Source organism: Lissotriton vulgaris, chromosome 7, assembly GCF_964263255.1.
Source record: "Lissotriton vulgaris chromosome 7, aLisVul1.2, whole genome shotgun sequence".
In the NCBI taxonomy this organism is placed as follows: domain Eukaryota; kingdom Metazoa; phylum Chordata; class Amphibia; order Caudata; family Salamandridae; genus Lissotriton; species Lissotriton vulgaris.
The window spans coordinates 1,738,850,688-1,738,875,705 of NC_141695.1; the positions used below are offsets into that span (position 1 = coordinate 1,738,850,688).

At 46.2% G+C, this 25,018-nt stretch overlaps 1 protein-coding gene across 1 annotated transcript in view; it reads left to right on the forward strand.

The window, feature by feature from the left end:
• Nucleotides 1–9,762: 9,762 nt before the first annotated feature.
• Nucleotides 9,763–25,018, forward strand: part of LOC147706530 (alpha-2-macroglobulin-like protein 1) — a 316,256-nt gene continuing 301,000 nt past the window's right edge. The window contains exon 1 of the mRNA XM_086932996.1: nucleotides 9,763–9,916. Coding sequence (XP_086789122.1) covers nucleotides 9,843–9,916 — 74 coding nt within the window. The 5' untranslated portion in view covers nucleotides 9,763–9,842. The remainder of the gene's footprint in view (nucleotides 9,917–25,018) is intronic.

Consider the following 25,018-nt stretch of genomic DNA (forward strand, 5'->3'; position numbering starts at 1 on the left):
CTGTCTGGAAGGTCTCTGACCTCATGAGGGAGGGCTCCGTTTTCATACAAATGAGCTTGTAAAATGTGTGTAATGTGAGTTAGAGCCTTGTGAAGTTCCTGAGCCTGTATGGGTTCCTTAACCTCAAGAATTGATCAGATGTCAGAGCTGGAAAAAGCTGAGCAACCTGGGGAATAATTTTACTGACAACTGCCCAAACTCAATAACCTGAGTGATAACTCTGTTGACGAGGCTTATATCTGTACAAAATAGACAGTGAGAGAAAGAAATGTGCTAATAGATGCTTGAACCTTTAAGAGACGGTCATCTAGGCAATAGCTCTTGTATCAGAGACCTAACCTTGTAAATTTTGTATAACCTGGAGGATACGTTTGCTGTCTGGTACGTGAGTCTGTGCTAGATGTATAGCATGAGAGATGTCTACTGTCAGGCGATGGTATTTGTGAGATCTGGAAAATCTGCTGGCTAGGTGTTTTGTCTGGTATGCAGACAAAATATCGATATACAATAATACCGAAGTTTAAATATCGAAGGGACATTAATATAGAAGGTAAGTAATTTCGATAGATTTAATATCGATATTAGTAATATCGATGTTAGTAATATCGATGTTAATAATTTCGATGTTACTAATATAGATTTTAAAATTATTTTTGTGTATATTATTATGTATTTATTATGTTTTTAATTTATTTTTATGTGGGAAAATCACAGGACATTCAGTATCCCAAAGACTATCCGCCTCTTAAAATAAAGCTTAATCTCTTGACAAAAATCCAGAGAAGAGAAGAATTGGAATAACTGGTGGATTCAGATGCCTCAAACCTAATTCTTCCCTTTATTTTCCATTCCTAAGTGGATCCCTAGGGTCCACCTGAGAATTGTACATTTTTCCAGCTCACGGCGATACCCTTCCTGCCGGTGGTGCCATCTTCAGTGGCTGGAATCGCCAGAGCAATTAATGGGCATCTTGTTATGCTGCCATTCATGGTTGACACATTGAAAATCTCCTTCCTGTCCCACTCATATGTCCACGCTTCAGATGCAATGGTATCTGATTGCAGTAAAGCACAACAGTAGACTGACAGCATTGAAGGTGTTTGATGTTGATGTAAATGTATTTATCAAAAATAGAGGGTTTTTCACTTTCCTACAGGTGAGGTTTCCCTCTGCTCATGGTTTTAGTAATGTACTTACATCTATATACAGTTTGGCTTTTTAAATTTGTTTACCTGTATTCCTTTTAAAATTAACTTTACAGTTGTATTTGTCAAATGCATGTTCAGCCCATGGGACTTCTTGGCCCTAGTTAACAGATGTTTGTTGTTATCCAGATGAATTGTGCTTTACGGAAGCTGATATTTACTTTTATGGACATCAGAAGGAGAAAGGCATTGGCAAGATTCGAGCCTGTGGATATGGGGTCAAGCTCATTGGTTCAATGATCCATAAGACCAGCTGTTAACCAGGTCCTTAACAATTTGGGGCAGATTTACAAGAAATGGACGCATCTGTAAAGATGCGTCAGTTTCCCTGCGCCAGCCTGCGATACCCTTGCTCCACCATGGGTATGCCATATTTACAATACAATGCACCATGGCGCAAGGAATGAAAGTTGAGTCAGAAATTCTGATGCATCTGTTGGCGCAAAAGTCATGTATTGCTGGAGTCGTGTCGCAAGCACGAAGAAACACCAGCAAAGCATATTGAGGCCTATTCTAACTACACTGCGTCACTCATTATGCCAAGCAGGCATAAGGTTTTGATGCAGTGACATCCTAGAAGTGGCGCAGTGATATCTTGTAGATTTCACTGCTTCACTTTTACGAGGCTTTCCTGTGTTGGAACGTCCACCCAGCATACATTATACCTAATGCAAGTATAATGTGATGCAGACTTTACAATGTGACGCATCTCCCTAGATGCGTCATGTTGTAAATTGGCTGCATTTTTTACGCTGCTGCTGCGGTACAAAAGTGACGCAACAGTGGCGCAAAGTGGCGCAAGGGGCTTTAAATCTGCCCCGTAGTGTCCCAGTGCTTCACTACAAGCCCCCAGCCCCTTTCTCTTCCCTCATCGCAGTTTATCTGCTGATCACCACAGACCCACACAACTCGTCTCCCCTGATGATTGCACACTGGACGCAGCGGTGCAAGTCCACATGAACCTGGCAGACCTGATAGCTCTTTAAAGTAAATGTGGGTTGTGCAAAGGCTCTTGGCCTCACCGGGTTTAATGATTGACTGATGGTGGGCGAAAGGTGGCCTCTTGAGTGTTTTCACGGCCTTGGTTTAAATGGTGCATCAGAGATCAGACAAATAAATAAAATAAAAATCCACTCAGCAAACCTGACTCACACCTGCGTGAGCCCGTGTGCCCTGATTGTGTTGAATGTTGACTTCTCCTCACTACTTGGTGATTTGCCAGTAGGTTGGCTAACAGGACCAAATAAGGTTATTCCTTTTCATCAATGGTTTATGGGTGTTACTCGAGTTGGTAGATGTATGGATGATGGATGGATGGATAAAGAGTTTAAGTGTTTTAGTGGGATGGATAAATGAATGAAGAGGCAATTAAACGGATGGTTAGGAACACTACAGACTCTCTTCCTACACCTCACTGACAACAGGTTTAATTAGCCTGTTTATTTACCCCCAGCCCCCAATCACTCCCACCATTGCCGGCACTTGCCTACTCACCCTTAAGGCTGGGGTTTCCAGGGACACTCACATGAGTGCTGGCTATGTTTTTAACTTCTTGCTCGCATCCTCCTTTGGCAGGTTTGTAGGGGTAGATGGCCAGTGATTTCCGGCCTTGGCCTGCCTTACCCAGTTGCCTAGCCCAGTTAAGTTTCATAGGTGCTAGTTACAGTAGTGTGTTTGGATGTGGTTCTTGCCCACCAGTGGGCATTGTAGTTGTAAAGTGTTTTAAGCAACCCGTGGGAAGCTCTATGGAAAACTTTGCAACTTTCATAAGACTGCAAATGTTTTCACTTCACCCCATTCGCGTCACAATCAAATAACCTTTTCTAAAACAAAATGGTTGAGAATTAAACGTCATCTCCAGAAAACAATGGGCCCAACTCACAAAAGGTATTTCCGGCCATTAATGTAATTTCATGGCCTAAAATACCTCATTTATGCCTTACAAGAATTTACAAAAGGATTCCTGGCAGTCACAAAATGCACTTCCTGCTGCAGGTTTGTTTGCCAAGAGTGAGGAGAAATCCGCAGTAGTAAATCCCACGCAAGTACCAGGAAGTGGACAGAACAAGGCAGGGTTTGCCTTGCAAGTCTTGGAAGGCCCTCAAACACGTACATTTGTGGTCATTCACAAGCTCTGGAGAATTTTTATAATACATTCACGCAGCACAGCAAGTCACCTGGCTGCACTGTGTGACAGGGAAACAGCAGAAATGCACCATATTTAAAAGAATACAGCACATTCCTGCTTTTGTCCCAGCGCTGGCGCCATTTTGGCTGCCTAGCACCTAATGAAGGTACCCTTTCACCATGGTGCAAGGATGCCTCCGTTGCATGCAGGATTGCTCTTGTATATTCCTCTTTCTATGTGTTCTGCAGAAAGAGGGCCAGTAACAAGGAGAAATAAAGAGATTTCCCCTCATTACACCTCTCCTGAGAAGGCGTATCTTTATAACGTATTCCCTGGTCTACCAGCAATGGTAAATCTGTGCATGCATCAAAATCCATGGGAGTTGTGGGGGAACACCCACACAATGCCCATGGAACTCCTTCCCAGGGCAAAGTAATGCAACACAGCAATTTATGTTGCATTATTCCTGATTTATGGAGCCGCTCAGGGCCATGGAAAGTGACCTTGAGTGGCTTCATAAAAAGCAGTTTGGGTTTACATCATGCATCATCATCATCAAGAAAGCTTTATTCGATTGTTACAAATTTACAATCATAAAAGCACAAATAAAAAGTGTACATTACTTCCAAAAAAAGGAATTGCGGAACAGCAGCAGTATTATAGGGCGAACACATTCATAAATAAAATTCATACAAAAATGTTTTAAAAAAGTTAAAGCAAACGGTTGCAATTCATCAGTACTAGTTAGACTTTTCCTTAAACTGAATTCTCTCTTTAAAAACATAGCAAGCCTCCAAACTACATGATCGTTATCCAACAGCTGAAGTTTTTAAAAAGCAGGGCGACATTGTCTTAGCCCATGAGTTTTTAAAAGTGGAATTAACCACACTTTCCTTAATTCGGAATAAAATTTGCAAAAAAGAACGGAGTGAATGGTAGACAGGCATGAGTGATTATCGCAAGGGCACAATGTAAGCTGTCTCGACCAATCATTCATTTTAGGCCACACCACCAGTCTACGAAATATATTAAGCCTAAATCTAGCCAATAACATTCTATCATAAGTAACAAATGACCAATATGGCTCCATAGCAAATGTAGTTAAAATAAGTTAGTTGTTGGTTAACAGTAGGCTTCGACAGTTCACTAGACAGTCTGACCTCTTCCGACATACAAAGCCCCTCGCTTTTTAATGTTTCCCTTGAAATCATCTGCAAAGAACTTGGATCGGTTAAATATTCTGGGTGCCCTAAGTCGTTCATGAAATCATGAACAAATCTGATCCATGGTATTTTTAAGGCTCCCTCTAATTTAAGACAATCAGCAAGAATATCCCGATTTAAATGTGTCTACTCCTTGATCCAGATACTATGCCACAATAATATCGGTTCTATTTTAATTCAATCTATTCTAATATAATAAAGAAAGAGCCCAAACCTTTGAGGCGGGTAATCTCAGGAACAACAGGACCAATCACAATACCCAATACAGCGTTGGAAAGGGCAGTTGCAGCAGAAGGACATAGGCTATGCAGACGCCCACCATATACATTTAAAAGGTAAAAGAACCGTGCCAGCAAAGTAGTCCCTTGTGGGCGTGTCTGCGGTGTGCTGGGGGCGTGACAAACGCTGGGGGCATGTGGTACGTTCCGCCCTTCATGCCCTGTCTCATATCGTGTGCTGTGGGCGTATGCTGGGGGCGTGGGCGTGTGCAGGGCGCGGGATTATGGAAAAAAAAGCGAGAGGTGTGCCCAATATTTCATTGTTTTTTCTTCCCAGGTTCTGTACATTCCAGCTCCGGGTGTCTACCCTGCTCCCTTTAAATACCCCTGCACCACATAATCATAACCCACCCTTACTCCTTAAAATACCCCAACACCCTTAAACACTAACCCATCTTAACCCTATAAATATACCCTGTACCCCTAAACCCAAACCTATCCCTAAACCCTAAAAATACCCCTGTACCCCAAAACCCAAACCTAACCATGAACCCTATAAATACCCCTGTACTTCAAAACCCAAACCTACCACCGAACCCTAAAAATACTCCTGTACCCCAAAGCCCAAACCTAGCCCTGAACCCTAAAAATACCCCTGTACCCCAAAACCCAAACCTACCCCTGAACCCTTAAATACTCCTGTACCCCAATACCAAAACCTAGCCCTGAACCCTTAAAATACCCCTGTACCCCAAAACTCAAACCTACCCATGCACCCTAAAAATACCCCTGTACCCCAAAACCCAAACGTAGCCCTGAACCATAAAAATAACCCTGTACCCCAAAACCCAAACCGAGCCCTGAACCCTAAAATACCCCTGTACCGCAAAACCCAAACCTAGCCCTGAACCCTAAAATACCCCTGTATCCCAAACCCCATACCTAGCCATGAACCCTTAAAATACCCCTGTACCCCAAAACCCAAACCTACCCATGCACCCTAAAAATACCCCTATACCCCAAAACGCAAACCTAGCCCTGAACCCTAAAAATACCCCTGTACCCCAAAACCCATACCTATCCCTAAACCCTAAAACTACCCCTGTACCCCATAACCCAAAACTATATCTGAACCCTTAAAATACCCAAATACCCCAAAACATATACCTTAGTACCCCAAAACATAAACCCCTATACCCATACTTACCTTATCCAAACATTACAAAAAAACATGCTTTTACCATTCATGCATTTACAACGAATTTTGTTGTAAATGTATGCGTTGTAAAGCATATAAAATGTAATGCTATGCGTTATAATGGCATTGCAGAGTCATGGTACTTTCGTAATGAAAGTATGCGGAGTGATGGTATGCGGAAAGAAAGTTGCGGAATAATGGGTGTTTACCCTCCCCCGGTAAGTACATTGGTGGCACGGCGGCCCACATCTCCAGCAACATACTCATATTTTTTCACCACTGATTTGAAAAATTCACAGTCTCTCTCAATGATGACCAGCACCGACATACACTTTTAGACACACCTCCCGCCACAAGTCCTAGAATTGCAAACTTTTGAGCTGGGGAGCTACGTTCGAATCTCGGCATCAGCTCAACATCCTGTGATTCCAGGCAAATCGCTTTGTCTTCCCGTGCCTACCACAAATGAATGTGTTCTTCTGTAATGTAAATTGTGCGCATGTCATGTTGTCGAGTTCGCGCTATATAATATTGCAAGGAAAATAAAGTAGGTAAACTCAAGTTCACACACTACTGAACGCGCACTCTTAAGTGCATCAGCAGTGCACTGTGAATCGGAGCGTTTCACAGGACTGTCACAGATAAGAAATGCTATCAAAACGGAATCATAGAAAATAATATACTACTGGCCGGCAGCAATTCATACCCGGACAACGTCGGGACGGGCTGCTAGTGGGTAATATAAAAAAGGTGACTGGTCCTTCCCCCAGAAATCAACTATCCCACATACCTCCTTCGGCGGTAGCATTTCAAAATCCTGCCTCTGCCTAGGGCATGAGAACTCAACTACCAACAAATGTTCAACCCTGGCACTTTCAGAAGAGTTTCAGAAGATCCAGATTGAGAATGTGCTAGATTGATCTTAGAAGTGATCATGCAGAAGATCTTTAAGAGTTAGGAAGACCCTTTTGCATGTCGCCTGCCAAGTCACCTACTACTGAAAGGATCATTCTGGATAGGAGGTCCATTCTTCTGTAATGCTGCTAGGGCTGCAACCGAGTCAATGCAAACCCAGGAGAGCAGGAAGACACACTTGAAAGGCCAGTAGGGCAGATCCAGAGTCGGCCTAAAGTCAGGAGAACAGGTAGGCACTTTTTTAAGGATTGTACATTTGGGGAGAAGCCAGTTCTGGGCAAGCAGGCCTTTATGTCTGATGAATTGATGGATATGGTAGATGATGAGTGAAAGTTCTCTGCACCAGCGTGTAGTATGAAGTGATACCAGCTCTGTTTGCAGAGTCAATTCTCAAGTGTCATTAAATGCATACTAGAGTTATTCCATATCTTTTTACATGAACATTCTTAACTTTAACTCAAAGTCCAGGTAAGAACAAATTGCTGAATGTCGTACTTATCTGTTTTTTCTGAAGCATTCCAGATCTACAGTAACTTGCTTTAATTTCCTCCATTTTGAGGATATAGTCTAGTCACGCAGCATGAAAAGTGCACTTTCAAAGAACTCTGAGTAAGAGGTCGCAAATGATGGATTCTTTGTAGGGACATCAGGTGAAGGAGATGCTGGAATGGCTGGTGTTACAGCCTCCAGCAACTCCGCCGCCCCACTACAAAATATGAAGGCCATTGTTTGAAATCTTAGGAAGCAAGGTGTAAAGGAATCCCAATTATCCTTTGAAAATACAGGTGAAGAACGCCAGGTGCAGCCAAGAAGCTGAAAAGGTTCTCTGTAAACACATAGCATATGCGCAGGTGAGGCCCAAGGTTACTGTCCCATACAATGTAAGCCACGCCTCACTGATGAGGCCCAACAAGGCTGAAATCCATCTAGCCTTGCTTTCCTTTCCATTCAGAGATGATGTGAAAGAGCAGTTTGGAGTGACTGTTCCCACTGGAGCAAGACCCTTGGTATTGTTATTGTTAAGTACTCTTATAACGCACAACAGCTACTCCGAAGAGTGTCCCGGCGCGGAGCCAAGAAGAGTCACTGAACTACACCGCCTTCATCACAGAAACAGGTACATTTTAAAAAGTTTCTTGAAGGCTAACGGGTCTTGAGTATTGCGCAATAAGAGAGGAGGGGCATTCCAAGCCTGGGCAAGGAGCAACCGCCCAGCTTTTGGCGAAAGAAGCGGGGCACCCTAGCTAGAAGGAGAGCTGAAGAGCAGAGTTTTCTCACCGCTTCTCATGTGATGCTGATTCGAATAGGGTTGGTCTCCATCTGTATTGGCCCACGCAACAAGTAGGGATGGCCTAGTGGCTTGGGTTTGCTTTTCTCAGTGAGATGCCTCCAACTGGATCCTGTTTTCCCTGTGCCATGGGACTCTAGCTGCCTCACCCATGAGGACCACCAAGGCTGTTCCGCGGATGCTCGTGTTTCCATTCAGAGGGGGCCTTGCCTGGACTTTGCGCCGCTCTTCCTTCATTGAAGCAGGACCAAGGCTTATTACCCTATGGTTACTCCTTGTCTGGAGAGGCACGGTGGGCAATAAACAATGGACTGGAATGCAATATAGTGTAATAACCGAATCTGGGATTCATTCAGGCGTTCTACCTCTCTCCTTTTTACACTTCTCTGGGGGAACCAAATGTCAGAATTTTAATGAAGAGAGAGCAAACCCAGTGATGTGGCCGCGTGTGCACTGTCGTATTATGGCGAATATGAAACTGGATTCTCTCCTTAAAAGGAAACCAATGGGCTGAGAGAGATGTACTTCATTTTCTTTACCCTCAGGCAGAATCTGGTGGTTAGGCTTTGAATTCTCCACTGCCATCAAAATCCTATTTTGGGGCCGCCCACCATTAATGTTGTTGCAGTTGTCTTTGCCTTTTGGCCCTAAGAGCTCCACCCATTGATGAGTCTGGATGCTGGCGAGAACTCTCCTAGGCATAATTCATTGGAAACTGATGGACGATGCCTTAAGGGCCCAAGCGGAACCGTTTCCACGGTGGCTTCTCCCATCCACTCTATCCTCTGTTAATTGGTGACAACGTAGCACCTCCCAGGTGTGTGCTGAACTTCAGTAGAAACTGCAGTAGAAAAGAGCAGCTTTGGGTGACTGGGTGGAATCTAGCTTGTGGCCACAGTGCAATCTAGAAGGTCATTGTGCATTACTACAACTCCATCTGCTCCTCCTTTCAGCTTATGTGAGGATGCTAAGGTTCCAGGGAAGAATATAGTGAAAGAAAGGTGGCTGCCTTCCAGTGTGGCTGCAAGAACCACAGCAGGGCACACCACAAAGGCAACACGTACTCGCTACAGGGAAACTATGATTACAAGAAGCAAGTGCCATTAAAACCCCACAATTTCAGGCCTCGTGTTTTGCATTGCATTTATGTGCTATGGTTTCTAATAAACATATTCTGAATAAAACTGTCTGAATACAGCAATGGTGGGGCCTCTTTGTTGACTGTAGATTTGTGTTTTCATGATTTTGGCAGATGGTGCATACTTTACGAACATTTACAACACACACTGTGGTTTAAAGTCACCATGCTGGTGTACACAATATTACTGCACAGCTACACAGCAATTGTTACAACAGACTTACAAAGATAGCCAACGGCTTCTAGCAGGGACCTCCTTTCTGACCCTCACCTCGTGGCCCTTCTCACAAAAGGGTCATCAGACAACAAACTCTTGTTGACTTTGTTGAAATCGCCCTGTAGGACCCAGGAAGTCCTTGGGACCGGCCAACCAGGAGCTGGGTCAATATTTAGCAGCTCCTGCCCTCTTCCTGCTGCCTTCCCCTCCTGCCTGCCCTGGTGTTTGCACCCGTGGGCGAGCGTGGGAGTCGGGGCAGTATATGAGGACAGGCTCTGGCCAGGGCTCAGTCTGGCTGCCCCTCCTGACACCATGAAGGCCTGGGCCCTGGGCACCCTTCCCTGCCTCCTGCTGCTGAACCTGCTCTCGGGATCCAGAGCCTCGCCGTGAGTTTTCACTCCCTAGTGTGTCCTCTCACCAGCTGTCTCTTGTGTCTTCTTTGAGGGTTTTTCCTGTCTCTTTTGAACATGTATCTACGAGTTGGTTTGACCTTTTTTTAGCTTTAAATTGTTTCTTTTAGTTATTTTTATCGTTTTTGAGCTTTTTTCTTTTCTGTTTTCTCTTCTTTGACGTTGTCTTCTCTGGCCTTTCCCTGTATATCTATGTTGCCCTTACTCTCGTGTTTTCTTTGATTGTTCTCTAAGTAACTTTTTACGTCTTTCTTCGATAATTTGAGTTCTCTCTACTGTCTTCTTTGAACCTTCAAACATTTTCGTTTTGTGGGCTCTCTAGCGTTTTATCCTCAACTTTTCAGTTTTGTCATCTTTGAACTTGTCCTCAGTCACCGCTGAATTTTCTCTTCTGTCGTCCTTGAACTTTCTCACTTTGTCTTTTTAAGGCTTTCCTGTATCTCCTTCTCCTAGGATTTCTTGTCTGGCTTCTTTGTGCTTTCATCTGTGCCTTTGAATGCCGTGGTTTGTGATATTTGATTCTGGAAGCCTGGGTAAGTCTAGGAGACAAGGGAATGGATGAACAAGGATAGTGATGACTAGAAAGGTGTGGTTTGATCAGGTTGGTCTGGTGATGAAGTGGATGGAAAGTGTGTGTTGGTGGAGTAAAGTCTGCAATGTAGCAGTAGTTGTAGATTGGAAACAGGAATAGGTTTTAGTGATTTTGTGTTGACTGTGACAATCCACAGCTCTCTGGTCGTGCTTGTTATTTATTAGAATAAATTGACGCCTCTCATTGTTTTCTGAACCTCTGGGTTATCGATGTCTAGGAATCAGAATAAGAATGCGATTTTTGGGGCGCAAACATAGTACAAGCCACAATGGTGTTTGTAAACTGAACAGGAATTTAACAGCAGCAGCTAAGATACCCGAGGCAGAATGCACTGTGACTGGTTTGTGAGTCAGAGAGGTCTGTATGGTTGTTGATGAGGATTTAGGTGTAGGACAATGTTGCCCATGTGGTTCTTGGTGGTGGATGCACCTGGTGCTACGACTGGTGGTTTGAGGAAGGGATTTTACTGAGGGTGTCTGATGCTGGTGTTTATCTACATTTTGCTAGGAGAGTGTCTGGATATGTGCAGCCCCTGGATGCACCCAGAATGTTGTATGATGCTGTGTTGAGAGCAGTACGTTAGCAATGGCTGTGACACGTTTGTTGGACCACAGACGAGCACTTATGTGTTCATCTGGAATGATGAAGGGTTGGAGGAGTCCTACAGAAAGCATGGAGGAAGTCAGAGAGAAGTACGTTAATGTGGTTAGTGTGAAACTATGGCAAGAAACAAAAGTAGAGATGGGCTGTCGGATGGAGAAGAACTGCTGCCCGTGGACAGAATGTGGACATATTTTTAAGGATGGGTATTGTGTTTTGTGGTAAGATGTCACATTTGTACATGCATTTGCTATAGTTTTCTGATGGGGGTTTCTGATTGTTTCCTTGAGGTTGGGCTGTGGTGGTGAACTGACTGTCTACCTGCCATGCTTTGAAACTACCAGCAGGCCACCAAGATGTATTTACTTGTATTTGGGTGTGGAAGGTCAGCAGGCGGAGATACTGGTTACATCAGGGTCGGTCTGGTATGAGAACATAAAATTAGTGTATTAAATAGCTAAAAAGCGGCCCATGTGTTCAAACTGCGGCATTTTTTAACTTGTAAAGCCAGGCTGTATACGTGTTGTACGTGGTATGGAAGATTGCATGGATATGAGCTTGCTGCAGGCAATGTTTGTTTTAATATCAAGGACAAATAACAGTAAACTCAGACCAAGCAAACCATAAAACAGGCCAGCCAACAGCCAAAGGAAGGGCCCACGGCTGGCCTGTAACACCAGCCTGTTGGGCACTGCCTGGTTGTCCCATAAACCAATCCAAACCTGGAGTACATTGCCTTTATTGTGGGTGTGCAGAGTGGGTTGCTGATGTGGTTGCATTGAGGAGTGTCAGATGGCAGGTTCCATCGCTGTGACTGTAGGGGTTGATTTACACATCTGGCCATGTGTATGAGGGTTAGGAGCCCGGCAAGTGGGGAGCAGCTGTATGGAAAGGTAGAACACGTGTGGTGAATTGACGTGTGATGAGCAGTGTGAGTGTATAGCGAGGACTAGAAGGCACGAAGGAATGTGGCATGCATAGGAGGTGTGGGGCTAGTGAGATATGGTAGATCGGTGTCTGGTTAGCTGAGACAGGTGTGTTGGCCTGTGTGAGTATTTGCCAGGCTGATTGTGGCCAGGTAGTGTTTGAGGGTGTGCTGAGCTGACTGAGATATGGTGGCACTTTTGAGCATGTGCTGTGGTGATAATGTGTGTAGGTTGTGTGATCATGTTCTGTTCTCACTGAGGTATCACAGGGTACTTGTGTGTATGGTCGGCTGAATCAAGTTTGGTAGGATGAGAAGGGTGTTTTGAGCAGCTTGGGGTATGGTTAGGTGGATGAGTGTCCACTGAGGAGAAAGCGGTGTGATGTGTTTTATCAGAGTGGGCTGAGCCGGCTGTGATTTCATTAGACGCATGCACACGTCTTGAGCTGACCTGAGCATGTTGTGTGGGAACCTGTGTTCAGCAGGGTGGTGTATTGTGTGTTGTGGTTATCTGCGCTGGGAACGGTTGGCATGTTGTTGTGCTGGGCATAATGTGGTCTAGTGGGGTCTACGAATGTGTGCTCGTCAGGGTGTGGAGTGTCCTAAGGTGGCAGTCTGTGGTTGGCGCATGTTGTGCAAATGACATTGCGGGGTGCACCTGGCAGAGTAGGCATACCTGTGTTGTGGGATTGTGTGCTGGACAGAGTGTGGTATGCTTGGGCATGTGAGAGTGTGCTGAGAAGAGCGTTGTGTTACATGTGGAGTCCAGTGCCCCAGTAGAATCCTTCAAATGTGGCCTCTGTGCTGGACGGTGCCTGCACGATTTGAGATTTTCTGTTGTGATTGGTAGGGTGGGTATGCTGCAGTGCTAGGCTGAGTGTAGTAAGGTTGGGTAGACGAGCACTTGCCTGGCACTTGGCATGGTGTGGAAAGGTGTAATGCATGGGATGTAAACAAATTATTTTCAGGCGCCTGGGCAGACATTCTCTGAAGTTCGGTGGACAGTTGTGCAGCCCCTGCAGTCTCTATGGTCTTTGTTCTGTGTTACAGTCTTAAATCGCCTCTGTAACTAGAAGGATTATTCTAATCAGCATTTCTTTTGAGAGAAGGCTGATTATAGCTTGAGTAACTGTCCAGATTTCCTCATCAGACTGTGACTCATGGCGCCAGGGTAAAGGCTTAGTTTTATATTGCATTTATCAGAAGGAAAGGTACCCTTATTAAACAATATTAAGTTATTTGTTGTTTATAAAAATGTTGGGTAGCTGCAAACTCTGAGAAATGTGATTGATTCTGCGGAAAGGGAGGGCGGGAATGCCCAAATACTGGATAGTAGTTGTGCTACTGGAGAAAGGCATCAGGTTGCAGAGACCTGGGCTCAGGTGACATTGAAAGAGCTGGGTTGCAAGCCGCAAAATCATGAAATGTCCCTGTTCCCCCATATATATGACTCTTACTCAGTCTTGTATCTATTTCGAGATTGGCTCTGGCCAGTGCAAGTGTGGGCTCCCATCCTGCCTGAGGTACACACGTATTATAGGGACATCAACCCTCACCATGCACAGACATCCATAGGTCTCCTCCCTGGTCCACAGGGTCCAGGGTATGCTCCATGTGACTCTCACCCTGGAGGAGTAGTCACACCGGCAGAGGTGGCGGCCCGCCATACTCTGTGGGGTTGTTTACATGGTTGCCTGCCACAATAGGGCAACACACAACTATTCACAAAGTGGGATAATGCAGGCTGTCACTGAGGGCTCACACAATCACTTGATACAACTCCTGCCCATACGTTTGTAGCTCAGACACATATAAGTGAGACCTCTTCTATCAGTCAGTACCACCAGGGGCTGGGGCAACACAAGACCGGTTCTACTCTTTTCTGGGCACTCAATTGAAGAATTTCATATTTTGTAGTACTGGAAGCGTCTCACTGATTTTGTCCTCAAGCCCATCTTTCGTGAATTTACAGTAAATCACAGAGTGGCTGTCCGCTTTTCATTCACTCTAATCCTTTTGCCAACTTGTATTTCCTTTCCACTGGTTTTCGAATGGATTTAAAGGCGTTCAGCCCCACTGCCAACAATGTTGTAATTTAGTTTCTCACAGTTTGCATATAATTATTTCACCCACAGCCCTTCACACTGTTCAGTGGTGTTATTGAGGCCAGGGCTTACCCTCCCTTGTTGCCTCAAATTCCACCTACATGTCGGTATAGTAGTTGTTAATTCTTTTATTGTGGAGAATATACAATTATGTACGGAATACCTGAACATAATTAGAACTAATCAAATAAATAATGTATATTGTTTAAACCAGCATCCTAAACAGCACAAACAAAAGAGATGCTAGAAGAAACAGTTGATAACAAAAAAAACATATTCATAAAATACGTCTGTGGGTATTTCAGGATGTCATCAAAAATTGTCTAGACTAAATGCTAAATCAACTACAGATAGTAGTGCAAAAGTTAGGGATCACATATCATTTTGAACGTTCTCTCTATATTTTCCTTGAACGTTGTCCATGTGCACTCTTTATACTCTACTTTGTCCTTTTTAAGCTGCCACTTGAGTATTATTTATATTTCTTGGTGTTCTGGGGATATGAGTTTGAGACTAATCATGACAGGCTCAGCCTTGCATCCTTCTGAGTTGAGTAAATTGAGTGGCATAAATAGGATGTTGCAGCACTTTACAACAATTGGTAACAACTGAAGTGTGGTATTTATTTTTTTGTGTTGCAATTCTTTATTGAAGGTATAATGAGGATATACAGCCTAGAGGGACACCATCCTCTGGATACCGACAGGAATCATATGCAATATTAACATGGAGGATTTGTGTGTAACATTAACATATAAAGATAATAGATGAGACTAAAAGGGGGAGAGGGGGGTTGGGGATGGGGGTGGGACTGGGTAAAAGGGCACTTGCCTTGGTCGGGAGGGCATGAGTACCTGGGGGTGAGGCGGGGGCAGTTCACACCTCTGCACATTGTCCCAGGTGACACTGATGTTCATGTGGGGTTGTGGGGTCCAGATACCCCCATGTCCAGTTGTAGGTGGAACATCGAATGTCGGGCATCCGTACCCCCAAAGGTGGGTCGTCTCTCCCCTGTTGATCCCCGTGGACCACTGCCGGAGAAGGCATATTTTAGCTGTGGCCATCACCGTGTGAAAGAGATGTTGTTGCGGTTTTGATAGCTCTGGTGAGTGCCACAGGTCATGGAGAAGAATAGCAGAGGGAGTAATTTGTAGGTTCAGAGGCACAAAGGCACCCAGCACCTGATGTACGTAGGACCAGAAGGATTGTATTGATGGGCATTCACAGATGATATGCGGTGTGTCACAGCATGTGTTTGTGCATCTCTAGCAGTCTGCGTGTGGAAGTAGGCCTGCTTTATTCAGTTTCATTGCTGTACAGTAGAAGTGAGGTATTTAGTGCTATATTAAACATATTTCTAGATCTCTCAGCAGACAGCTTCAGATGTGTGCTAGAGTTAATGTCAACACAACACCCAACAACCAACCAACCAACAAGAGGGCAACATACCCAGGTGGGTCTTTGGCAGCCCCATTCATCCATTGTTTGGTCGAGGCAGCCCCCTTCAGCCACTGCTTGTTCGGGTCAGCCCCCTTCGGCCATTGCTTGTTTGGGTCAGCCGCCTTCAGCCACTGCTTGTTTGGGTCAGCCCCCTTCAGCCATTGCTTGTTTGGGTCAGCCCCCTTCAGCCACTGATTGTTTGGGTCAGCCCCCTTCAGCCACTGCTTGTTTGGAGCAGCCCTCTTCATCCATTTCTTGTTTGGGTCAGCCCCCTTCAGCCAATGCTTATTTGGGTCAGCCCCTTCGGCCATTGCTTGTTCGGGTCAGCCCCCTTCAGCCAATGCTTGTTTGGGTCAGCCCTCTTCGGCCATTGCTTGTTTGGGTCAGCCCCCTTCAGTCATTGCTTGTTTGGGTCAACCCCCTTCGGCCATTGCTTGTTCGGGTCAGCCCCCTTCGGCCATTGCTTGTTCGGGTCAGCCCCCTTCAGCCAATCCTTGTTTGGGTCAGCCCCCTTAGGCCATTGCTTGTTTGGGTCAGCCCCCTTTAGTCATTGCTTGTTTGGGTCAGCCCCCTTCGGTCACTGCTTGTTTGGGTCAGCTCCCTTTATCCATTTCTTGTTCGGGTCAGCCCCCTTCAGCCAATGCTTGTTTGGGTTAACCCCCCTTCGGCCATTGCTTGTTTGGGTCAGCCCCCTTCAGTCATTGCTTGTTTGGGTCAGCCCCTTCAGCCAATGCTTGTTTGGGTCAGCCCCCTTAGGCCATTGCTTGTTTGGGTCAGCCCCCTTCAGTCATTGCTTGTTTGGGTCAGCCCCCTTCAGCCAATGCTTGTTCGGGTCAGCCCCCTTCAGCCAATGCTTGTTTGGGTCAGCCCCCTTAGGCCATTGCTTGTTTGGGTCAGCCCCCTTCAGTCATTGCTTGTTTGGGTCAGCCCCCTTCAGCCAATGCTTGTTCGGGTCAGCCCCCTTCAGCCAATGCTTGTTTGGGTCAGCCCCCTAGAGGCCATTGCTTGTTTGGGTCAGCCCCCTTCAGTCATTGTTTGTTTGGGTCAGCCTCCTTCAGTCATTGCTTGTTTGGGTCAGCCCCCTTCAGTCATTGCTTGTTTGGGTCAGCCTCCTTCAGTCATTGCTTGTTTGGGTCAGCCCCCTTCAGCCATTGCTTGTTTGGGTCAGCCTCCTTCAGTCATTGCTTGTTTGGGTCAGCCCCCTTCAGCCATTGCTTGTTTGGGTCAGCCCCCTTCAGCCATTGCTTGTTTTGGTCAGCCCCCTTTGGTCACCGTTTGTTTAGGTCAGCCCTCTTCAGCCACTACTTGTTTGGGTCAGCAGAACAGGAGTGCAGACATGCAAAGACCCTACAGTAGCCTGTGGCAGATTGTGTGGTATTTTCTTTTTTTTCTCCATATGTTCCAGGGGAGCCATGCTTGTTTTTTTGCATCTGTTATCCTTTACTAGCATAAGTGAACCTCTTGAGGATGTCTGCTATGTTGTGGTACTTTGATGTGTAAATGGCTTCCGGCTTCAAGCCTTTGTTTGTAGTGTGGTTACAGCTCTGCACTTTTGATGTTCTGTGCCTGCTTCTGGTATGTTTTGTGTGCAACAAAGGGAATGTAGAGTATACATTGTGATCCCTTTCGCAAGCATGCTACTTACAGTTTGGAATGGGTGGGGTCACTCCAGTCAGAATGCAGGACGCCAGCACCAGAAAATTGGGGAATAAAAGGTTCGGAACTGACAGAGGAGTCACACAAAGAAGCAAGTTGCACAAAGACACAACACACAATAGTCTGTGTAAGTATGCATTATCCTAAAAAAAGCCTTACATAATTGCTAATGCTTATTATTATTATTATTATGTTTCTTATATAGCGCCTGAATCGACCCCTGAAGGGGTATCTCCGCGCTTGCCTTGGGAACCCATCCTGGCTTTTCCCTGTGAGATTATTATAAATATAGAAACTTTCGCTTGTGTTCTCATTTTACCTTTCCCATGAACATGACATGAGTTACGGGATGGAGACGTCCTCTACTTGGTTAAAGACATGTAGCCCTGCCCTGAGAGCCCAAATGTAGTGTTGTCTGGATCACTAAAACTGATTTTTTTGTCATAGGTGAACATAGACCATGCGTCATGACCTAGGTATGTCTCATGAACTGTACTCTTTTTGGACCGGGAGGGGCACCCAAAGCACTGCCCTTATAGTGTTGGAAGGCTACCGCCTTCACCACGAGTTAAGCAGCATGAGTGTGGTGGTTGCAGCATATCATGTAGTGGTTAGTAGTAGGGAAAAGTACCTTTTTAGCCTGCCCGGTGTCACTGGAGTGAAGCCTACAGGCTCACTCACCTTTTTTAATTTTCCGCTGCTGTGTGCTTAACGCAACCCTTGGCCTACATCAGGTAGACGTGGAGTGCTGCACAGCGCAGGTGTATTGACTCTGCTGTTTGTATGTTTGCCTGGGAAGCGTACAGTACAGTGATAGAGCAGTACTGTGCAGAATGTGTGTAGTTAGTGCATGTACTGGGTCTTTTTATGCCTTTAAGGAATACATGGCATAGGAGATGTAGTGCTTTGCAGTGAGTTAGCAATAAGATCATGTTCTGGGTGTATGTGTGCTTGCGTTAAGTACAGAACATGAAGGGTGAAGTGTTGTGCAGCGTGCACCCGGTAAGTGTGTGTGCTTGCAGTGTGTGTTTGTAAATAGCACACTCTAGTTAAACATAGAAAAGCTTCAGTGCAAAACTGTGTGTGCAGACTGAGTGTGTGTGTGTTGAATGCATGTGTACGAGTGAGGGTAGAATGCATGGTGGTACTAGTGATGGACATTAAGTGTGCTGTGAACGTACATTTAGTAAGTTTGTCTGCAATGGTACATTACAAGGAGGACTCTGGGTTCCATTTTGTGAAGCTTGTGCCTGCCTGGTGAAGATATGAGGAGAGGAATCTCCCAGACAGGTTTGTGTATTGCTGTATTCCTGTGAACTGGGTGGGACACACATCAAAGGGAAAAAGGAAGAGACTCCCTTTACACTTTAACAGACTTCGCTTTGATTTAGTAAGTGTATGATCACAAGGAAGAGGCCAGGACATATCCCAAGAAGAGAGATGAGGCTGATAAGGGAATCATAAAGAGTAGGGCAGGGGTCTAGGATTAACCGTTTGATGCACATATCTCTGTGCCTGATATCCAGGTGTAAACTTTGGTCACTCCTGTCAATTGTGTTGTGGAACAATAAGCTTTGGAGACTTGCCTGCTGTGATAGTCTTTCATGAGGAAATAAGAAAAGCAGAAATGTCCACTTCAAAAGAAGCAGAGCCCCTACATAAAACTTTAAAGACTCAGACCCTAAATTACATGTTGGTGTCTGGAAATGGACTATAAGAATGAGAGGATGAGACTCCAAAATTTGTCATCTGTCAAGCAGCCAGACTAGCTGTGTGAGAAGTGGAATCTCTGTCAGACTTCTGTCTATGATCAGGACTGGGGCCAAGGTCTGCTTGTCGACCCTTCTGGACTAGGGGACATTACCTAGGACACCAAGACCACCTGCCCTGGAGCCTGAAGCACAAACTGCTGCCTGCTTGCCAAGACCTGTGTGGAAGAGAAGAGCACTGGAGAGAGAGTGGTCCATTTGGGAGTCCTGTGAGGGGATTCCCTGAGCAAGGTGAAGTTGTGCACCGATCGGTTCATTGCCTGTGTACCATGTTGACTCCATGACCCTCATATGCCAGGAGAGGGCTGTGGGAGACTAAGCTGAGAGTGAAGCGCCATGCAGCCAGGTACACTGATCCTGCGCTACCGAGTCTTATGGGACGTTTTTATGCTTATGCTTTTAAAAATTATTGTTTTGGTGATAATGTGGCTGACAGTTTGTAGAGCACACTGCTTACCTGATTTGAGTGCCTCTCGCCTGCCGCGCACCCCGATCCACCGCGGTCTATACCGTTTGAGTGGAGGGTGAAAGCGGCTCCATTGCTCCTTCGGCCGGCTGGTGAAGGGGCGGAGACAGGGGGGGTTGGTGCTCTAGTGCGCTAAACCTTCAAATCTCAGTCTGTCTTCCGTTCCGGTCGCGCTCTGATGCATGCAGGTACACTGATCCTGCGCTACCGAGTCTTACGGGACATTTTTATGCTTCTGCTTTTAAAAATTATTGTTTTGGTGATAATACATCTAAACTCCCCACTAAGTTTCTGTGGCCACCCTGCATGGGAATATCCCTCCACTCCAAAAAAAGAGATAAAGAGCCTAGGTATCTGGCTTGACCAGGACCTCAACTTTAAGACACAAGCCAGGAAAACCGCTGGAATATGTTTTGGCCTCATGCACACTGCACGCAAAATTCTCCCCCTCATACCCTCTCATTCCAGGAAACTTTTTATTCAGGGCCCTATTATATCAAGGCTGGATTATGGAAACGCATTATACCTGGGCGCTCCAAAACTGGTCATCAACAACCGCCAACCTGTCCAGAACGCATCAGCCAGGCTGCTTACTGGCACTAAACTTAGATGCTCTGCAAAACCCGCTCTCAATTCACTACACTGGCTGCCAATTCAGGAAAGAATCACCTTTAAAACCCTCTGCTTCACCCACAAAATCCTTCACGGCAAGGGTCCCCCTATCTTGAGACCCCTCGTCAAACCATATAAAGCCAATAGACAGCTGAGATCCAACATCCTCTCCTTGGCTAGCGTCCCCAGAATCACAAGAGCGCGGTCAGGGGGTCGTCTCTTCTCATACAATGCCCCTAAATTATGGAATGCCCTAACTCTCAACACCCGGAGGGAAACTAATCTATTAGTCTTCCGTAAGCTATTGAAAACCTGGCTGTTCCCCTGAATCACCCCGCCCTGGATCTAGTCTGACGAGTCACAGCGCTGGGACGCCCACGGGTAGCTACACGCTCTAGAAATCCAAATCAAATTCAAATTCAAATAATGTGGCTGACAGTTTGTTGAGCACACTGCTTACCTGATTTGAGTGCCTCTCGCCTGCTGCGCACCCCGTTCCACAGTGGTCTATACCGTTTGAGTGGAGGGTGAAAGCGGCTCCATTGCTCCTTCGGCCAGCTGGTGAAGGGGCAGAGACAGGGGGGTTGGCGCTCTAGTGCGCTAAACTATTCTCCCTATATTTTCAGTATGCCCTGTCCCCCGCGCAGCGGCCACGCGCAGCGGGCGCGCCGCTGGCGCCCCTAAGGCGTACCAAAGGCAAGCCCGTCTACGCCTGTCCGCGCCAAGAGGCCAGGGATGCTGCCCCTATGCCATCAATCTCCTGCCCTAGGCTAAGGTATTCGAGGGGGGCACTTTTGGAGCTGGGGAGGAGGACCTTTCCGTTCGGTGACGGGATTTTTAACACTGAAAGGCTGAACAGAAAGGGGTCCTTAACCTGTAGGAGTTGTGGCCTATGCTGCATAGGAGGAGAAGTGATCAGTCATTCAGTTAAAGTAACTAGAGAAAACCCTGTTAGAAGTAGTAAGCCACTACAGGGTTTTCTCATTAACACCAGGTCCCTATTAAAAATAATGTGAAGTTTGAAGACTTTGTTCTCCAACATTCCTCTGACTGGGTATTCTTAACTGAGACTTGGGCTAATCAGTCCTCTGGTCCGGAGCTTGTAGAAGCTATTCCAGCTGGCTTCCGATTTTTTAGACTGGATAGGGAGGGTCACCGGGTGGGGCGGGCTTAGGGATCCTGCTTAGGGACACTTTTACTTTTAGATCAGAACCACTCACCTCGACACTTGATCCTTACCAGGTCTTATATTTTTCAATAAACTTTACCCCTACGGAGAGCTTCTCAGGGGTCCTATGCTATAGGCCCCCGGGCTCTAGGGTCCTGTTTAGCCAAGACCTGTGCAATAAGCTAGAACCCTATTTGGAGAGACCTACTTTTACTCTTCTTGGAGATTTTAACTTTCATTTAGAAAATAAAGTGAACCCAGATACGCAAACATTCACGGAATGTATGAATGGTTGCGGTTTTCCACAACAGGTTGAATTCCCTACCCACTTGGCGGGCCACACCCTGGATGCCCCTCCCTTTAGCATGGTCCGATCATTATGCTATTCCATTTCAACTAAGGGGTGCTTTGCTAATAGGGAGGTGGGCGATAGGCGAAGGTTTAATTTGGTTACTAATGAAGAGGTTGCCACTGCCTTTGCTGACTTTCAGCTTTTGGAATATTTAAGTGCTAATGTGGCGGCTGATATCTTCTCTAAGAAGATCTTAGCTGTGATGGACTCCCTGGCCCCTTTAAAAATTTGACACCCCGGGGTAGAGATTCGCACAAGCATTCTTTGAAAGCTTATAGGGCAGCCATCATTGAAGAAAGGGGAAGCTATTATTCTGAGTTATCAGAGAGCCTGTCATCTCCTAAGGAGCTCTTTAACATCTTTAACTCCCTTGTCGCATCCACGGTCTCCGAGGCGGTGGAGCCATCCCAGGCACTTTGTGACAGGTTAGCCTCCTTCTTCTGCTCCAAGATATCGGACATTTATGTTCAGTTGGAGACCCTAAACGCGAACAAGATACCTGGTGGTTTTTCAGAAACATTTGCTGGTGACAGCCCAAGAAATCTCTCTGCCTTTCCAATTCTCACTTCAGAACTAGTCGAGAATTTACTTGAGGGAGTGAAGTCAGGGTCGCCCCTGGACCCCTGCCCTCTTAAGGTCCTGAAAGCAGCCAAGGTGGCACTTATTCCCCACCTTAATGAGGTCCTGAACTTAGCCATTTCACAGGGCCAGTACCCCTTGAGTTGGAAGGCGGCAGTGGTTAGGCCTCTCTTGAAAAAGCCCTCGTTAGACTAGTCAAACATGAGAAATTTCCACCCCATTTCCCTTTTGCCGGTCCCAGCAAAAATCCTGGAAGTTCATTTGAACTCCCATTTGAGTGCCTATCTGAAGGAACATCAGATTTTGGATAGCTCACAACATGGCTTTAGGAGGATCCATAGCACGGAGACGGCCCTCACTGCGGTGGTGGATAAGATGCGAGTGCAGGTGGATGCAGGGTATACCACCCTCCTGATCCTACTTGACCTCACTGCAGCATTCGACACCCTGTCTCCCCAAAGACTGGTGGAGCGTCTTGGGGAGATAGGGGTCGGGGGCTTGGTTTTGGATCGCCTTACCTCTTTCCTGGAAGAGCGGTCCCAAACAGTCAAATTGGGAAGCTTCTACTCGGAGTCCTCCCCCCTAGTCTGTGGGGTTCCTCAGGGCTCTTCCCTGAGGCCCACCTCATTTAATATCTATGTGGCCCCACTGGCAGGGGTGGTGAGGTCCTTTGGGTTAAAAGTCCTGTCCTATGCGGAAAACACCCAAATTATGGTGTCTATTACGCATAATGTCACGGATTAAGCGCAGAACTTTAAGAACTGCATGTTAGCTGTCTCGTCCTGGATGGTGCAAAACTATCTTAAATTGAATGGTGAGAAGGCAGAAGTCTTGGTCTTCGGAGACAACCCTAACATCTGGTCCCGGGAGTGGTGAGCGGATGTTCTGGGTGCCTGTCCTATCCCGGTATCCCATGGGAAGAATCTGGGAGTTGTGGAAGATGCCGCCCTTTCCATAAATCTGCAGGTCTCCAGGACAGTTGCCAACTGCTTCGGGCTTATCCGGATCATAAGGAAAATCTCTCGGTTCCTCTCACTGGAAGCTCGTAAAAAAGTGGTGGTTGCTTTAATACTGTCTAGACTGGATTATTGCAACGCCCTTTATTTAGGCATCAATAAAGGCCAGCTGCGACGTCTACAACTGGTGCAAAATGCCGCTGCCTGTTTGGTGATGGACATTCCTAAACATCATTCGGTCTCGTCCTCCCTTAGGTTGCTGCACTGGCTCCCGGTGGACCGCAGAATCATGTTTAAAACTCTCTGCCTCACCCACAACGCATACTATGGCCGGGGCCCTTTGGGCTTAAAGACCATTTTTCAACAGTATGTGCCTTCTAGAAACCTGAGGTCTGCAACAAAGAATCTCCTTGTTGTTCTTAGGGTTGAAAAGATGAGATGGGGCGGGAGGGCCTTTTCATTTGCAGCTGCAGGTGCTTGGAACTCTCTCCCGGGCTCTCTCTTGGGGCAATAGGAACACTCACTTGCCCGTAAAGCCCTCAAGACATGGTTGCTCCCCTGAGGGTCGGTTTGATTGGGAATCGGTTTTGCCTGCATGATGTCTGTTTTTAGCGCCTTGATGCCCTTGGGCTAAGTTCGCGCTCTACAAGTTGCATATTCATTCATTCATTCATTCAGCCATGGGCGAGCCCATATCGCTGGTGCTATAGTGTCTCCATATGCCAGAGGGGGCCACCGGTAAAGTTAACACTGCTGAATCTCTGAGACCTTTGAGCATCTCATCCTGGGTTTGTGCACCTTGAAAGTTGGCACCTGTGTTGTCCAAGTACTGCGGATACCCCATATGTCAGGTGGGGCTGCTGGTACTAACATGCCAAACAATTTTTTTTGTTACCCAAAGGAGAGACTTGGGCTAAGCTCTGTGGGTTGGACCAGCATTGTGAGGGAAATGCACCTGACTGACTTAAGGGCTGCCAAAGATGCTGTGGGCGATGTCGAAACCTCCCAAGGCTCTACTAGGGAGCGAAGAAAGGATTCACCCCATCCCTTGTCGGGCAAAGCCGATTTACTGAATCTTCATGAGCTGGGAACTCCTCTGACAACTGTAAAGAACTCTGGCAGTCCCACTCAGGAGAGAAAGCCTGCACCACCGGAAGATGCCACGTGGGTTGCAAGCAGCTGATTTCTCCCAACTGAATAGAACTCCTGGGGGCTCGCTTCAAGGGCAACCGCTGCTCCGCCAAAGTCCTCCATGATGCAAGAGGGGTTTAGACGTAAACTGGGCCAGTTGAGCCCTAGCGGACTAGCTGCTGACAGTGCTGTGGCACCGTAAATACTTTTGATTAAAATCCCGAAGAGTTAAAAGGGAGCTCTTGAGTTCAACCTCACCAGTGAATGGGGAATAACCCTGAACAAGTTACATGAAGTAGGGTGCAACAGGGCTTTGCAAGACAATTATTAGAGCCCTGACCTCACGGGATTTTGTTGTTGCTCCTCAATGTTGTATACCTCTGCACGTGTAGTGTTAGAAATAAAATACTACTTCTGTTTGTGAAGAAACAAGTATTTGACTGGACATTGATTTATAGTTCGTACTGCGTGACCTTTGAGGTATAAGTTGTATTACATGATCACACACACGGAATGCAGAATGATGGCGAACGAGGACATAAATGCAGAGTACACAGGTTAACCAAGCAAACTACTGATACATTTTCTGGACAGAATAAAGTCAATGTACCGAGAATTGCAGAGTGTACACATGGGCACGGCTAGGAGACGGGCGGGGGGAGGGAAGGGGACGGGATGGAGTTAAATAAACAGGCGATACAGTGACTTGAACGCAAAAGATAAATGC